The 17,405-nt window shown below is 38.6% G+C and overlaps 1 protein-coding gene across 1 annotated transcript in view; it reads left to right on the top strand.

The window, feature by feature from the left end:
- Positions 1-17,405, top strand: part of ME1 (malic enzyme 1) — a 180,217-nt gene that overhangs the window by 92,914 nt on the left and 69,898 nt on the right. The window contains exon 6 of the mRNA XM_040554032.1: positions 13,405-13,508. Coding sequence (XP_040409966.1) covers positions 13,405-13,508 — 104 coding nt within the window. The remainder of the gene's footprint in view (positions 1-13,404; positions 13,509-17,405) is intronic.

Here is a 17,405-nt window from a genome sequence, read left to right as displayed (position 1 = left end):
GTATACTAACAGCATTTTGATTACCCGTGTATTCACTTGTAATGGGCTTCTTTCTTAACAGTGAAAAGACATTCTGTGTTAAAATTGTTTCTGTTATAATGCTTGTCTCCTTCTGTCCTAATGTAGGTATAAAACCTATCTTGATCTACATTTTGTAGCAAAAATGCTTTTAAAATAATAATAAAACAATGACAAAAACTACAAAACAAACAAACAAAATTAAACAAGAGTAAAGTCTTAATTTTCTTCACCTGGGGTTTACTGTTGTCATTGTACAACAAAAGGTTACTATAATCTTTAAAACACATACAATTGTTCTGGTATGATTAAATTAAATGAGACTTTCAATTAAATCTTCTATGTTAAATTTTCATATTGTACAATATATTATTAAATATTTCAAAACCAGACTTAACTTCACCATTGTCCTGTATTTCCTGTGCATAAAGTTTTCTTACACTGCCATAAAATACTGGAGATCACTATTCACAGTCTCCTTGTAACCATTCAGACTTCTTACGTTGTATGGGTACTAGACCCAAATCTAGACTTTTCTAGTATACCCACATAGCCAGCAACATTTTGCCTGTTCTCTTTTATCTTTCCCATACTTACGATTCAACAGGATGAGCAATTATAATCTCATATTTGAATGATTCATCTTAATAACCTGGGCCCCCACTGCTGAACTCAATAAACCCGAAATGGCTGGGCAAGAGATGAGTAGCTTGAAAGTCATCCAAACCTGAACTAATTATCTGAGGCTAATTTTATGAAGAAAAGTGGACACTTCTTGTAGAGTAGTTGTCTCAAATTGGTTTAATGAATCTTAAATCTTAAATCTGTATCTTAAAATTATCTATTTTTGTTGAGTGGCTTAGTCAAGAGCTTAGACAACCTTATATGTTGAAATATCCAGTACGGGTTCTTAATTTAGATAACGTGAATTCATACCTGATTTGCACTTCACTTTCCTCTCTCTACTCGGACATGTTGTTGCTGCATTGCTCAGAAGGCTTCTAAAAAGGTTAAAACTTTTTTTTGAACATATGTCAACCTCTTATTAAACAAACAATTTGTATCATTAAGAAATGCCATTCTACTGCTTAGTGTGTGAGAAGACCTCACCAGTTGTCTCTCACTGTTGTTCCATTGTCATCCTTTAAACTTTGCCATTTTGGCTAGGAGAGTCTGGTATTCTTTTTCTGAGACTGTTAATTTATTTTTATGAAATATGCTATTTATGAATATTTCTTTTGTGAAATATTCTACTTCATTAGACCATGGAAAATGTGATGAAGCCAGATGGTGTTTCAGATTGTCACATTTACCAAACAGCATATCTGCAGGGATTTTTAGGACTGGAGAAGAAGCTGAGGAGGAAAGGGCATTAGCAGGAAAGAACATAAATGCTGGCACTGGATTTAAGTCTCGGTTTCAGCTCATATTAAAAAAGCATGAGCTGTATTCTGATGTTAACAGCAATTCTGTCAGTCCATTTCATTTCTTTTCACTCCACTTTTCAGCAAAGGGGTTCTATAAAAGAGGGCAGAAATGAATATCTGGAAATGCTTATTTTGGATAGTATGCATGAATGTCCATAGACCAAACTGATGGCAGACTTCATTTCAAGATACATCAAACATTTCCAACTCTTCAAACTCAGAAGACAGCAACAGATACTGTTTGTTTTTGTTGGCTTCTATTCTTTCTGAAATGGTAGATGCTAGCTATCTGCTTCTTCAGCAATTTGACAGGCAATGGAGGAGACAAGAGGGGATGAGCCATAAATTTAGCTATTAGTACAAAATGTGAGATAAGATGCATCATTTGTGCTTTCATGGAAATAGGCCTAGTGTCTGGGACAAAACGTCACCGGCTAACGGTAAGGGTGCTCCTACAAATGTTGGACCTTGCGCTAGGAGTTCTACTTTGTGCACAGAACTGCTTCTGCCTTTTTTTTCCTGTTGTTAGGATAGACAAAGTCAACAGCTGAAAAGTCAGCATAGAAAGAATGTCACCAGACTTGATTAATAAATTTCCCATCAGTCAAAGGGACATCGTTGGTGTGACTTGTTTATGTAGGAAGAGACCCAACCCATTTAGCTCCAGTGAAGATTATGGCTGAATGTCAGCACAGGACAGAGGGAAGCCAGGGTCAAAGATATTTTGGTGGCCATATGACCCGATGTTTTTTTTGGTGAATGACCGCCATAGGTTTAGTAGAACTGAGAAGAATACAACAAGTGATGGAGATTAATAGTTACATGTGAAAGAAAAAAATTAAGCAAAATACCAGAACTGTTGATACAGAAACAAGATGTACTGATAACGTGGAATAAGACTTTCAATTTTATAAACAGAACATCTGCGGATATGTTAAAATTCTGTTCAGTTAACTATGTGGTGGACTCAAGGCACAATTTGTGTGCTGTCAAACTGTGAGTTGAAAAAAATAAAATGTCTCCAATTTCTAGAAAAAGTTTCACTGAGGTTAGACTTGTTTTTCAGGGTCCTATGTAGGTTACTCTGGATACTATTCTAGCCCTTCTTAAATATTGTTGTTTGAATACCTTCTGTAATTTATTATAAGCACCTGCGGTAGCACCCACAAGTTCATAACATTCAACATTTTTGTATGGGGGTTTGTATCTTCCTTCACATTTTTAAGAACAATAAACTTCTAAAGTTTGGTGGTGCTAATCTATTTTTGTAGCTTGTTCCCATTCTCCATCGGGTATATTTCAAATTACGAAGGATATTGTTAAATGTTTTGGGGTGTGTGACAGCACATACAGATTAAGATGTTAGCTGTTTAGTTGATGAAGTTCATGAAGAAGAAATGATGGTCATTAGCTGTATGGGGGCTGCTGACAGTCAGTTGTGTAGAGAGCTTAATTGTTAGTCTGAGCTTTTTTTGGGATTCACTAAAAGCTTTTATAGAAAATAGATGTCAGTGGTTGTAGGAGATATCTTGCTAGGTGGTCTGATAATGACATGTATTAAATGCAAGAGATTTATCAGATTTCTTTGCTTTCTGATTAATATCTCTATTTTAAAATATTTATTATATGTAGCATAATCTACTAAAGTCCTAAACAATGTCAGATTCTTCAGGACTATTGTTTTCTCAATAGTCAAGAGATTAAGATTTTCAAGAAATGCCACTGGCATGCAGACAACCATTTGTTTTCAGTTTTACTGTATAAAAAAGTTATGCATCCTGAAATTGTGTCTGATGAAATCTTGCTCCAAAACCGTGGTTCTGAGCGTCTTCCAAATTCCAACTCAAATTACAGGCATTTGTGGAGTTGGCATCATCCCTATCCCTGCAGACAGATGTTAACATTAGGAGAGTTCTCTGAGACTGTTAAACATAATGCAGTGTCTTTATCTTGCTGTTTATTTTTTTGTGTGTCCTAAAATACACAATGAATTAGGCCTCTCTGATCTCATTACCAACTCTGCTAGATGCAGTTCTGTCAGCGTATCATATGGAGCATGCTAGCCTGAAGTAGTGCAGCAGTATCTAACCTTAGATATTGGGGTGATGCTGTTCTGTTACCAAAATCATTTGCGACCTCTTAACTGGAAGAGACAGAAAGCAATATTAAATGAGGACTAATATGTTGTATCTAAGGAGGAGAGAAAAATTCACAGGGAGAGGAGCAGGCTGTTGTCTGAGCTCCATTACTGGAAAGCTGAACTTCCCAGGGCCTCTAGGAATTGTCCAGTATTGAGTTTTAAAATACGTAGTTGGGAAATCCTTCCTTTTAATGGCCCTTACCCTAACCCTAACCCTAACCCTGGGGCTTCCTTCAGCCACTCTTGACTTTTCCTGTTACATGAAAGATGAGGGTTTTTTCATTTGTGTTTCATTTATAATACTCTTTAGAAAGGTGATTGTCAAGATGAGGAACTGGAAGATTTTTTTTTTAGAATAGTAACACAACCAAGAAATATGTATTGAAGTAATACCTGCAACTTATTTGACTGTTTATGTGCCATCGTATTTCTGTATATGGAGAAAAAGACAGCATATGGTCAGATGAGGAGGAGGGAGAAGAATTAGAAAACCTCTGCTAAAATTTACCTAAATTTATTTAGGGTCCTTCAAACAATAAATAAGGATAAAATAAAAAATTCAGGGAGGTTTTTTCCTACTCCTGCCAAACCTTAGGGCATCTGTTGGGAGATAGAAATTCAGCATTTTACAAGAGTTTTCCGGTAAAGAGCAAATGAAATGATCATTGAAGTGTGTTACTGCAGATATGTTTCTTGTCTCCACATAGTGTTCATCCCAGGAATACAGCTGCCTCTGTGTTCTACCCACATGCACCCTTTGTACAAAGCATGCCTTTATTTCTGGATTGGCACAAGTCACACAGCAAATAGATCATTCTAGATTTTCTGTTGTATAAATTAAGGAAATTCTAAAATTAGAAATTTTCTCCTTGCCCATCGTCCTAACAATGCAATGTCTTAGTAATGAACACTTTGGCGTAGTTGCTGTTTAGTGTAGAAGTTAAATGTAGATCTAAAAAATGGACTCAATGTGCCTGGATGGTGGAGGCACACAAACACATATCAGGAAAAAGAATTTTACTGCTAATCAAGTAAATGGGATGTAAGGATCAGAAGGGTGGCCTATAAAGGATTTCATGAGTTTTAGAGTTTCAAAGCTAACTTTCAGTTAACAGAAGATGTTGGAGCAACCATATTTGTACTTCCTTGGGGAGCTCTCTTAGTTTTTTATTTTTCTAATATGCAGATTGACAAACTAACTTGATAGCTTTGAAGGAGGGTTTTTTTTCCTTCAGTTACAGTACTTTCATAAATAACATCTAATCTAGCCCTGAAGACAACATCTGCTTTTCTCCTTAGGAACAATGCACAGCTTGTACTGCCGATTCGGTGATGGCAGTTCTATGATATTCGCTTCTGATGGTTTTGAGACGATAGATTCTGTGTTTGAAAAGAGGCAATGTAAGCTGTTTCACCAGAAGAACATTTAGTGGCATTTAAATTTCCAGGAAAAACTTATTTTCTTTCTTTCTTTCTTTCTTTCTTTCTTTCTTTCTTTCTTTCTTTCTTTCTTTCTTTCTTTCTTTCTTTTTTTTCTCTTTTTTTTGACTTTATCTATTGTATGACAATGATGTAATCTGGAGTATTCTTCAGTGTTGAGCTATACTGCCAGCTCTTCTCTAACTGGAAGCTGCTGTAGTGTACAGAGTGGTTTAAACTGGATTCTGCAATTAAGTTTACTTCAAGAAATTTTTAGTAGTAATGGAAATTTGCTGGAATAGCTGTATCGTTTTTTAGTGAATCTCTTACACAGTATATTGGAAATGTGAGCAGGTAGAGCAAAAACCTAATTGTTCTGAAAAAATATATTATTCACTGGATGTATTATTGCCTTTTAAAAAAATTCATTTTCAGAATTCAGTATAAAGGATGGCAATATATACAGTTTGTGTAGCTGCAGTGTGTTGCTTTAATGTTAGAGGCAATCCAGAAGTTCAAGGGTCCCTGTGAATTCCATGGTTTTGGGAATGGGAAAGTCAGTCTAGGAAGGAACTTCCTAAGGCAAATACATCTCTGATTGGCACCTGGCTGCAACCAGCACTGTGAGATTCAAGATGATCAGATATCTTGAATTACACCTGAAAATGGTGAGGTGAGCTTTTTCTTTCTGAAGCCTGTCTTCTCCTTTCCAGTATTTTAGAAGTAAGCTCAGAGTGACTCAGCCTCGCAGGCCCAAACCAGAAAGCAATACCACAGCCCCCGGCACCCCAACGACCCTCTGAGCTTTTCACAGCTCGCCTGATTCCCCCAGCTGGCTCCTGAACAAAACCACCGACGTCTTGCCTGACAAAGAGCTGACAGCACAACAGCCTCATGAAAAATCAGACGCATTTCACCTCATGGCTGCAGCAATGTTTCTCTTTGGACTTTGTACTTCATAGGCTGCTCACATAGGTTGTGATTTTTTTTAGCATTTTAAATTTTAGCCTTGTGGGGTTCATTAGGCATTAGCTTTTCATGCTTGTGCAAGGGAAAGGGGTTTGGCTTCCCGGGAGAGCTTTTTGGGAGCTACCCATTGCATGACTAGGAGAGGAGGGAGGCAGGCAGGCCGTGGATGGAGCCGCCCGGCACACATTGCGCCCAGCGGCCGCAGGCCTCGCACACTGGGCCCTTTATCCTGTGCCACATGCATGTGCCGGAAGCCGGCCACAGAATGTCCTTGGCACGGTCTGGTCTTGTGCAGCCTCTTGCTCGGGGACAGGCTGTGGTAATTTCATAGCGTGTTACAAGATTCCTTCGTGAAGCATTTTTTCCAGTCATTATAGTGTTGCGTTTTTATTTTTTTAATTGAAGTTCACTGGAACTGACAATTTTTCAGCCGGGCAAAGCTGTCTGCGTGTGTGGGAGCTAGATCTACAATATGAGCAGTGGGGTTAAGTTCTTGTGCAAGTCAAAGCTTTGACTGCTAATTCCTCTTCAGGTTAAGAAATTAAAAACCTTCGCAAGCAGAAGGCAAGCAAAGGATGCAGAGGTTAAGCTGTAGATAAACAACCTTATGAAAAGAAAGACCAAGCTGGACTGGCAGAGTCAAACCTCTCTTTATGGAAAAATAACTGAAAAAGTCTAGTTTAGGTGTGCGAAACGATGGGATCATTATGCACATACGGAAGAGAACATATTCTCCATACCTTCTAACACAACCTTAAAATATTTTAAACAAAATTTGAAGTACTGTAACTTCTTTTCTGTTACATTAGTATATTGCTTCATCAGAACATTAATAAATATTTGTGTTTCAAACAGTCAGATGTGCGTAATATTCTTGCTATAAATGTTTTTCCCCCCAAATTGTTCCCCTTAAAAGCTGTGTTATAGATCGATGTCAAAGGAAAATTATGAATGTATCATCTTTTAAATTCTGGACTGTCGCAGGTCTGTCAATGGGCAGGTTTTATTGTTGTTTTTAGGGTTACAGGTGGGTTTTATATTTATTTATTATTTATTATAGTTCAACTGTACTATAGGTGGTACCTATCTGTTGGGCATATCCAGGTAAAGGGTTATCTGATGCTAAAACTTACGTTAGCACATCCCAAAGATGACGTCTCCTTCTTTTGGAAAGAAACAGAGGATAAGGACCCTTTTTACTTCTGCAAGAGTTCCCTTGTGGTTTGCAAATGTGTTGATAAAGGTCTTGTATTTAGATAAGAAGGGCCACGGTGTCTTCCTAGTAAATATGTAAGGGGGGAAGTGTAGTTCAAAGAAAAAAAAATAGTTACCTGATTATGAAGCTTCTTTTTACAAAGCACTCTACACCCTCAAACCCAATTAATGTCAGTGTTAGTTGCAGGATTTGGTGCATCCAAAATACAGTCAGCATTTGGAAACACAGAATCTGTTTGTTTTAAGGGCATCATCCTGTATTTCAGACTTCAAAAAAAGCTCATTTAAAGAGAAAAGGCTTCCTAGTCTAATAGGAAACGAAATCTTATATGTTCTTCCTAATGCCATAAAAACACTTTGCATCTGTAAGCAGTTCTTGCAGGGCAGAAAATCATGATTCAGCATGTTAGTGCTTGCAAGCCCCATATTTAAACGAATGCAGATTGATTACTACACAATTAATTTTGATAGAAGCGGGTGGTAAGTCCAAAACTTTGACATTATTTTTTACTGATGAACTCCTTTATTGGAAGACATTTCACACAGAGTGAAATTTCAGTCTAGTGGAAACAAAAAAGATGTCTGAAGAGTCCAACTTTTCTGGAGAACAGAAATTCCACTGTGCTCATCAGCCCTTCCCCAGTCTGTGAAAACTGAGACAAAAAGAACTTTACAGGAAGAATCTGGAGTGTTTTAATGTAAGAAAATACTAAGAGTTGAAAAGGCAGCAGCATTCCTCCATTTTTCTAGGTTATTGTGTGTCTCACTGGACCAAATGAAATGCTTTTCATTTCTGGGATGTGACATGTCTTTGTCCCAAAGCTTCTGATGTTCCCTAAAACTGTCATTCCCCTTCAGTTTTATAACTGTGGCTCTATGCACATCATTTCCCATTTGTAGAAATGGAGGGGTTGGACATTTTTAATGTCATGGGGGGAATTTCTGCTCTGAAGCATTACCGTACACCAAATACTTTCTAGGTGGCATTGAGAGGTCTGGCCGCTCTTTGCTGACATCTTTGTGAGTGGAAAGGCTCAGTGTCTTGCTGCTCTGGGTTCTTCACCTCCAATTTTCCATGAAGCTACGCACTAAAATATGTATCTGTTCCAAAGAACTTCTTGGTGCCAAGTTTGAGAATAGATGACATTTCCGCATGTTTGTTCTCTCCTGATGAAATATATGTGTGCAATTTTCTGTTTCTCGCTGCTTTGGCTTTTGTAGATAAATTAAAGCCAGGTGCACAGCTCAAGTCTTGCTTGAACTTTGATGGTTTGCTGATCTCTTTACTGTAAGAGTGCACAAGTAAGATGGTATAAACGACCTGCCTTTTTCTTAAAGCCCCGAAGGTCATTACGGTTTTAATATGCTCAGGTGGTGCTTCAAAGGACTCTTTGTTATTTTACACAGCTAATTCTAAATAGATCTATATGATCTTTCCAGTACCAGAGCCTCAATTAAGCCCTTTCTTCTTGTAAACTCTCATTTCTATTAAAGCTTCAATGTGGTACATTGCTAAACCTTAATGTTTTAGGACTTTTTTCTTAGCCTTAGAATAAGCGTGCCTAAAAATAACCTTGTGCCAGTTTTTCCAGTGTCACTTAATATGCATAACAAACCCACTAACCAGCAAAAGCAGAGTTATGTTTCGATGGAGATTAGGTTTCCAAAAGAACAAAACAAAGTTTAAGCTTTGACAACAAGTTGGGGAACAAAAGAAACCCAAGTCATTGAGGAAAAGTACCTAATCATCATGTCAGCTTGACACACTTGATTGTGGTATAGAACTTTCTCTCCAATGATCTGTTTTGAAAGCCATGAAATAGTCGATAGTAAATGTTAATCTCTCAAGATGTGTGAACACTCTAAAAAAAAAAAAAACAACAAAAAAAAAACCACCAAACAACCGGGAACCCAGTTTCCCAGTTTGCATGGTGTTGACCTGAATAACAGGATAATGTGCTTAAGCAGCTTATTCATTCTTCAGCGCCTTTTGGAAATAGAGAAGCTCCACAATGGTTTGCCACTCGGAGCTCAGAAATGACCACTGTTCTTTTCACTTGTCAAATGTTTAATTCTTTTGTCTGCGCCCTGGGTTTCTTCATAGGTTGTTCCAAACAGGACTATAAAGGAACTTTTGGGCTATTTCTTGTCAAACTGTAACGTTTGTGAAGTAGAAGGCACTGAGCTGTAAAGGAATTTCAGGCTCTTGGTATATAGCTGGCCAAGCTTTTCATCAGCGATGTGTTGCTGAATTAATTGTTTGTGCTTGTGAGACTTCCCAGGCTGGAAGTTTAAACATACCCCAGAAACACTGAGTTAAGCGTGGTTTTTTTCAATATTCCACATGAAATTTCTGCTCCAAAGATAGGTGAATACATTTGTATAGTGGTCTTTATAAGTAGAGCTGTTTTGGAGTTCTGAGTTTTAGTATTAGCTATAGATTTAAATGCCTACATATAGTTAAGATGAAAAAAGTGGTATAAGACAGATAAGAGCCTATGTTTCAAGACAGATCTGTGGCTTATTTAGCACTTGTTAAAGACAGCATAAATGTGAACACATATTTCTCTTGAACTTTTACAGAATTACTGCCCAGCATAAGCTGCCTTCTTGATGCAATCAGTATGACACAGTCTGGCTGTGAAGTTTTTGAAACATCTTGAGAATTTTTAAAATAAAGGGGGCAAAGATATATGTTTTGTTTCTTCCTTCCTTCCTTCCTCCCTTCCTCCCTTCTTCCCTTCCTCCCTTCCACACTTCTACCCTTCCTCCCTCCCTCCCTCCCTCCCTCCCTTCTTTCTTTCTGTCATTCCTCCTTTCCTTCTCTTTGGGTATTATTTTGCAAAATGAGAACACAGACTGATTGTTTGATAAAAGTCTTGCAGCAGTGTGTTAAAAAATAAATAAATAAAAATCAATTTGCCTGTTAGGAAAAAACAATTTGCCCTAATCTGGATTGGACCAGGGAGCATGTGATGTGCTTGCAAAGGACACAGAGCAGCAGACACCTACTGGCTGGGAAAGCTGTGTCAGTGGGATTTTGCTTGTTGTCTCTCAGCTCCCCTGCGATGATCTTGACAGAGGTGCACAGCGGGGAGGCTTCTGCCGCTTGGCGGTTCTGCTTTCTAGCCTTGCTTGCTCCGTCTGGTGGGAAGCACGATGCAGCTCCCACGGGGTTTCCAAACTCATCTTAAGGTCTCACATTGCTAAAAAAAAAAAAAGTTAATTTGCATTTCCTATTTATTTATCTCCCAGAGAAGTAAAATTATCCCTGATATGTCAGATTTTCCTGAGGTTATTTGAAATAGCTAGGCAAACTCAATATGGGAATGAAAAAATCATTCCAGAAATAGTTCTTAACTGCAAAATTAGAAATGATTGTATAAAAATAGAAGAGCATGCAACAGAGAAAATTACTTTAGAAGGTACCTGGCATCCAGCTCTTGCCAGATTTTCCTGCAGTATCTGGAATAGATACATAGTTATGGTTTTGATTTTACTGCTAGAACACCTGGAATAGTGTAAATAAAGAGGTAAAATTATTTTAGCCAAAGAATATGCTCTTTAAACATGAATGCTACATAGAACTGGTGAAGGAAAGAATCAAAATAATTACAATATAGTGATATTACTATATTGTACTATTATATTACTATTGTACTATTATATTACTATTGTACTATAATATAGTGATATTACTTCGCCTAATGATGTGTATCTTCTGAAAATCTATAAATAATATATTAGAAATTGTTTTGAAATAGTGATGTATTTAGCAACATTTCAGATAAATCAGATTTTAATCCTGTTCTTTTATTATTATTTTTTAAACATTGTAAGTGATGTCTTTTTAAAGTTTTATTGAAGTGGAAAGAAAAGTGAGGCAGAGAGAAACGTCCCTATATGTAGACCAGTACAGTAGTTTGTTACTTATGAGTCTTGTGACCCAAGGGTTTTTCAGTTCTACTACATAAAAGAACTGTAAAAAGAATTTATGCACTTCCCTAAAATATCCTGTGGTGGTTTTACCCTGCTGGACAGCTAAATTCCACCATAGCCACTCTATCACTCTCCCTCCTCAAAGGAAAAAGGGGAGAAAATATGATGAAAAGACCCCTTGGGTTGAGATAAGGACAAGCAGATTAATCACTGATTATCATCACAGGCAAAAGACACAACATAGGGAGACAAATACAATTTATTGGTTGTCACTCGCAAGCTAGTACAGTGAGAAACTAAAAGCAAACTAAAACCACCTTCCCCCATCCACCATCTTCCACCTCCTCCCCCTGTGCAGCAGAGAGGAACAGGGAATGGGGGCTGCGGTCAGTCCCTGATGCTTCGTCCCTGCCGCTCCTTCACGGTCCCTCTCTGCCCCTGCTCACCGTGGGGTCCCTCCCACGGGATGCCATCCTGCCCGAACTGAGCCTGCATGGGCTGCCCACAGGCAGCAGCTCTTCAAGAACTGCTCCCACACGGCTCCGTGCCACGGGGTCCATCCCCCAGGAGCAAACTGCTCCAGCACGGGTCCCCCACGGGCGGCAGCTCCCCCCAGACCCCCTGCTCCTGCGTGGGCTCCTCTCCACGGGCTGCAGCTCCGGCCCGGGGCCTGCTCCTGCGGGGGCTCTCCATGGACCGCAGCCTCCTCCAGGCCACATCCACCTGCCCCACCGGGGGCTCCTCCACGGGGGGGCTGCAGCGTGGAGATCTGCTCCGTGTGGGACCCGTGGGCTGCAGGGCGACAGCCTGCTCCACCAGGGGCCTCTCCACAGGCCGCAGGGGAACTGCTGCTGCGTGCCTGGAGCACCTCCTGCCCTCCTGCTGCACTGACCTGGGGGTCTGCAGGGCTGCTTCTCCCTCCTCACTCTCCCAGCTGCTGTTGCACAGCAATTTTTTTTTCCCTTTCTTAAGTCTGCTCTCCCAGAGGCCCACCCAACGTTGCTCCCTGGGTCAGCTCTGGCCAGCAGCAGGTCCCTTTTGGAGCCTGTTGGAGCTGGCTCTATTCTGACATGGGGCAGCTGCTGGGCTCTGTTCACAGAGGCAACCCCTGCATCCCCTGTACTACCAAAACCTTGCCAGGTAAACCCAATACAACTTTGTGTTGCTCATTGAAGGCTCTCTCCTGCAATGAGAGGCAGTCTGTATTTTTATTTACGATGTCTTCCTAATTGAAGTTGGCGTACAGGTTTCTGCAGTGGTGTTGGGGTTGGAAATTGTTTTCAGATGACAAGTGCTTAGTCAAGCTCCTGGTTGATTCTGCAAGCTGTTTGGCCACATGTGGAAGGATTGTATACTAGATACAACAGAGAAATTATCTTATTCATTTTCAGAGGTCTGTAAAATGTAATAGCAGAGAGTGTCTTTGTGTGTGTGATCCTGGGAGAGCCACTGAAAGTGTTGAGCCAGGGAACTGCTGTAGCTGGAGTGAATTGTCAAAAGGGATTGCAAAACACTTTTATGCATTTAGTAAGTTTCTAAGTTATTATGTGGAAACAAATCAGACCAAAACAAAACTAGCCAGTAGTGAAGGCATGGAGTAAAATGGGCTCGGTGTTTTTGTGGTCGTAGAGCAAAGTTTGGATCATAGGTCTCAAAGAAGAAAAACTGCAAGTTTTAAGCATAGAAAAATTCAGAAACCGTATCCAAATGATGGACATGGATAACTGAGACGAAGAATGCTGTAGTCTAAACTGATACTTTAGAAAGCTGTAAGGATAAGATCAATGACTTGTTTGTTTTCGCATATTGGATTTTAGAAAGCAGCACATTATCTGAATATCAGCTTGTCAACACAGTTGAAATGATGGACTAAGTGTTCTTTGGGAGACATTTGTGAAATATGATAATAAAAGTAAAGAAAACATCTTTTTTAATGTCAGAGTGCTGTCAGGATGTAATGAAAAAAGAGAAAAGAACTAACTAAAGCTTTAAAAGATACTTTTGAAACCTGACTTCCTAGATTAAACTTTTACTTTTTCACTTGGAAACAATACCCTTTCTTTGATACTAGAGTATCCATTTTCCTTGATACAAAAGGCTGTTTCTTTAATCTCTTTTGTTGCATTTCTTCAGTCTTTATATAGAGGTGGATAAATGGATATGTACTTCATATGCTTGAGTTAATCCTCAAACACTGTATTGTTGTCCCCCTTCTTATTAACGTAGAATGTACTAGTGTAACTTGTTCATGTAGTAGTTCAAACTTTTTTTTAACAGGCACTGCTGAAAGATCCTTTGTATATTGGGCTGAGACACAAGAGAATCAGAGGTCAAGCCTATGATGATCTCCTTGATGAATTCATGGAAGCTGTGACTTCAAGGTATGTGATATATTTGTGCTATTCATCAGAGAATTCCACTGTGAACTTCATCTTGAGAGAAATAAATGTCCTTAGCTATGAAAGGAAGAAAGAACGATGAGAACAGAGTTGCTAGGTTCCTGATCTTTTTGTTCTGAGCATTGTATTTTGTAAGATGATCAGCTCTCTCTAACTTGCCTTAAATATCGTATTTTTATGAATTCATTGCATGAGTGGTAACATTTATCTTGAGATAAGTGAACTAGTTTTTCAAACTATTTTATGAGATTTGGACTGTATTTGCCTAATAATTTTCTATGCTTAGTGCAGTGCCTACATGTTTTTCTTTGTCTCCCTGATTTTGTGTGTGAGATGTCAGCAGTCTGAAAGAAGCTATCGTACCTGGCAAAGGCTGTTTCTGCTGCCTGCTTGCAGTTGTGATAAATTCTTCATCATCTTTTTCTCCAGGTTTTAGGGTTACATTCGCTCTGTACTGACTCTCCTCTATTAAAACAAACAAACAAACAAAAAAAAAAAAACACGACCAACCCCTGCTTGTGCCCTGATCCAAACCAAAACAGGACTAAGTTTCTAGTATTTTGGTTTTAAATGCCATGGTATAGACCTATACTAAATCGTCTCTTTTTCTTGCCTCTTTTTCTCCTATACAGAAAGTAGTTAAATTTATTATTAGAATATGATGCATAAAATATTACATTTCATGTCAATAGCACATTTGTTCACATTTTCCTTGTTCATTAAAATATTTGGAGTTCTAGCCCTGCATTCAGTGTGCATACCTAAATAGCCTAAGAGTACCAGGATCCTTAGCAAAACATGCTCTCTGTCTATGTCTGCAGTGAACTGTAAAGCCAGGACTGAGGTGTGGGACCTGTAAATACTTTCCAGCTCCTTGGTCTCAACTTGTGCCCCATCCATGTTTTGACTCCATGCTGGGACCTTCCCTGGATATGCACAACCTCTGTTCTTCCTTCCCTAGTTCCTGTGTAAAAGAAACTTGGGCAAGTAGGTAGTATTCATTCCCATACTTGAAGCACAGATTTCTCCACATATTACTATACTCTTCCCCATCACCCTCAGTTGGCTGAGAATCCCTTGCTCTTGATCTATGGTTTGCTGGTTTGGCTCTGCCCCGTAATGCATCTGCTCCTCTTTCGAGTATTCTCTTTCAGATAAAAATGGTGTATTTCCACCTCCCTCACAGAAGGTTTGGACCATTACAAATTTCTCTGTGGACTGAGTTTTGAGAATTTCTATCTTAAAGCATTCCCTAACTCACCCTTTGTTTTTAAAATGAACCGTAGTCCATTTTAAATCATTTAAATCATACACTGAAGGAAATCATCAGGGTCAAGCAGAATATTATCTCAATAATGTCTGAAGGTCTGGTTGACTTGTTCTTTTTACTTAAACGTCTTTAAGACTGTAATTTTGAGTAATTTTTAGCAATTTATGTTAGCTTGACCTTCTGAAAGATCACTTCGTTCTCAACTAAATCTGTCGTGGTCTACAACGGTGTCCTTTATTTCATGTTTGAAGTGGAGCATTTATAATTCAAACTTTGTATGTTTTACTTGTAAGTTGTTTTGGCTGTAGTACAACATCCAAATGGATTATGATACTCTTTTGCTAAGATGAAGGGAAAAGTGATGCAGCTAAGACAAAATCAAGTCCATTTCAAATTTCCTATGAAATTTGTTCAATTTCATATGCTCCTAAATTAAAATTTCTCCTTGGCTTGTCACTAGGAGACTCAGTGCTTGAAGTTAGTTCTGGTATGGTGGGTCTGACTGTTAAAGATGTAGGCTGTGATTTGCTTTATTGTACATTATTTTCTCTTGCCAGCTATTGCAGTGATCTAGGTAATTGTATACTTTGCCTGAATGCTGCTCATCTTTTCCTTGTGAAAGTTTCTCTTCGGTTTTTTCTCTTTTCACTTTTCTTAGCCTTCTGCTGGCTGTTTCACAGAGGAGTGTTTTCTTTACAAGTCTTAGATTCGTGTTTGGTCTGATACATTTTAGGTTAGCCATATTTATTGGCAGTTATTGCCATGGTACTCCAGAAGAGGCTTTCCTATTTAATATTGCCTAATCAATTCAGAGAATGGGAGAAGTTCTGTTGTTATGTTTTCAGTACCATGGAGTATTTACCTCTAAGACATACATAACCATGAACATTACAGAGCACAAAGTTGGCATGTCTTTTTAATAAGACAAATTTAAAGACAAACTTTAAAGGTGATGACAAATATATTAAAGACTGCAAGTTGGAATACTATATTAAATACCTATTTTGGGTCTTTCTTATGCTCATAGTTCTCCAAAGAAGCCAAATGCTATTAGAACTGGGAGTGAGGTTTCAGCCGCTTAGCTGGGAACATGTGGAAGTAGCCAGCTGTACAGGGCAGTGCACTTTATACAGGCTTCTTACTGGCTTCCAGGGGAATTTTCCTAGACATGTCTATCACCTTGATTAAGTTGTGATCACCTTGATTGGTTGTTAAATGTTAGAAATCTATATTTTTATAAGCTGGCGCAGCATCACTTACGGTGTATCACGGTGAAACACCACCTTTATAGAGAAAATGTTATGGTACATAATAAAGTACTTTATAAAGAAGCATGTCATATGAAGGTATAATTTCATGAACTATAATACTTTCCCCTTCTTGCCTTCAATGCTATTCACCTCCAAAAAACTGTTCTTGTAAATCAAAGTTATTTATGAAAGAGTCAGCATTAAAAATCAAACAGGGCTTAAAACATCCATTGCTAAAAGATTTTGGTACAGTATCCAGTGTATTACCATGGCAGAATGAAACTGGTACAGTGTGTTTTTTCCCAGATGTGAGAAGGCAGAAACATATGGAAAGTATCTGGATTTCTGCTGGCTTAAAGCCAGCGAACAGCTTTTATTTATTTACCTATATCTGTATCTGTCTACTTATTTATTACTAGTGCCAGCAGCTGCCCTTTGTGTGGGCAGGTGCTAGAATGTCTGGGGATGTTACCAGGTGTTTCTTGCTTTTGTGTTGGTGCGGTGATTTAAGGCAATAACAATATTCTAAATGGAAGGAATGTTTTATAACATGAGAAAAAACAGACAGATATTTTCATCACTGAATAATGTAAATCAAACTGTAAAACCTATTCAGAAATGTTCGTTATGTTCTACCCTATGGAGAAATGGGTGATAAAACATTTTACACAGAAGTGAGTTTTTCCAAATGACAAGTTATTCTTAAATATCTGTGTTTACAAAAAAAAAAAAAAAAAAGAAGAGGAGGGTTTGGTAAACAATACTTTGGTAGCTGGGGTCGATGCACCAAGACTTCCTGTATAACCAGAAGAAATAGCTCAATCTTTTTATTCCAGTTTCTATTTCTTCCCTACTTGCCTGAGATGATGCAAAGAGAAATATATCAATGGCTAAGAGGTATTCATATACAACAGTGAAGGGATTATGGAAACACTTGAGAGGAAAATATGTAGACTAGAGATGGAACAAGAAATGAGGGGAGAGGACAAAAGCACCTTTTTAATAACAGGGACTTCCCTTGTCTGATGCAAAAAGTGGATCTAAAGGCTCTGGAAAATTTTTCCCTTTTTCTGAAGGAGACTTCCTTTTCACACATCTGGTAAAGATAACTCCATCTTGAACTCCCCCGAAAAAGGCCAGAGTAGGGAAGAATAGCATACTAGCAGCTTGCTTTCTGCTACAGATCATGCCCAATGGAAGCCACTGTGCACTGGGGAAGGAAATGTCCACCATTGGGAGGGACAATACTGACTTGTTCCTCTGGCCTGTGAACAGACAAGAAACTTTAAGGAAATAGAAAGTAATATCATGTAACTCTGGTAGGTTTTTTCCTTGTCGACCTACCACAACCCCAAAGAG

The sequence above is a fragment of the Cygnus olor genome, chromosome 3, assembly GCF_009769625.2.
Source record: "Cygnus olor isolate bCygOlo1 chromosome 3, bCygOlo1.pri.v2, whole genome shotgun sequence".
In the NCBI taxonomy this organism is placed as follows: domain Eukaryota; kingdom Metazoa; phylum Chordata; class Aves; order Anseriformes; family Anatidae; genus Cygnus; species Cygnus olor.
The sequence above is the reverse complement of the archived record's forward strand: the minus strand, read 5'-3'. Positions and strand labels throughout refer to the sequence as shown.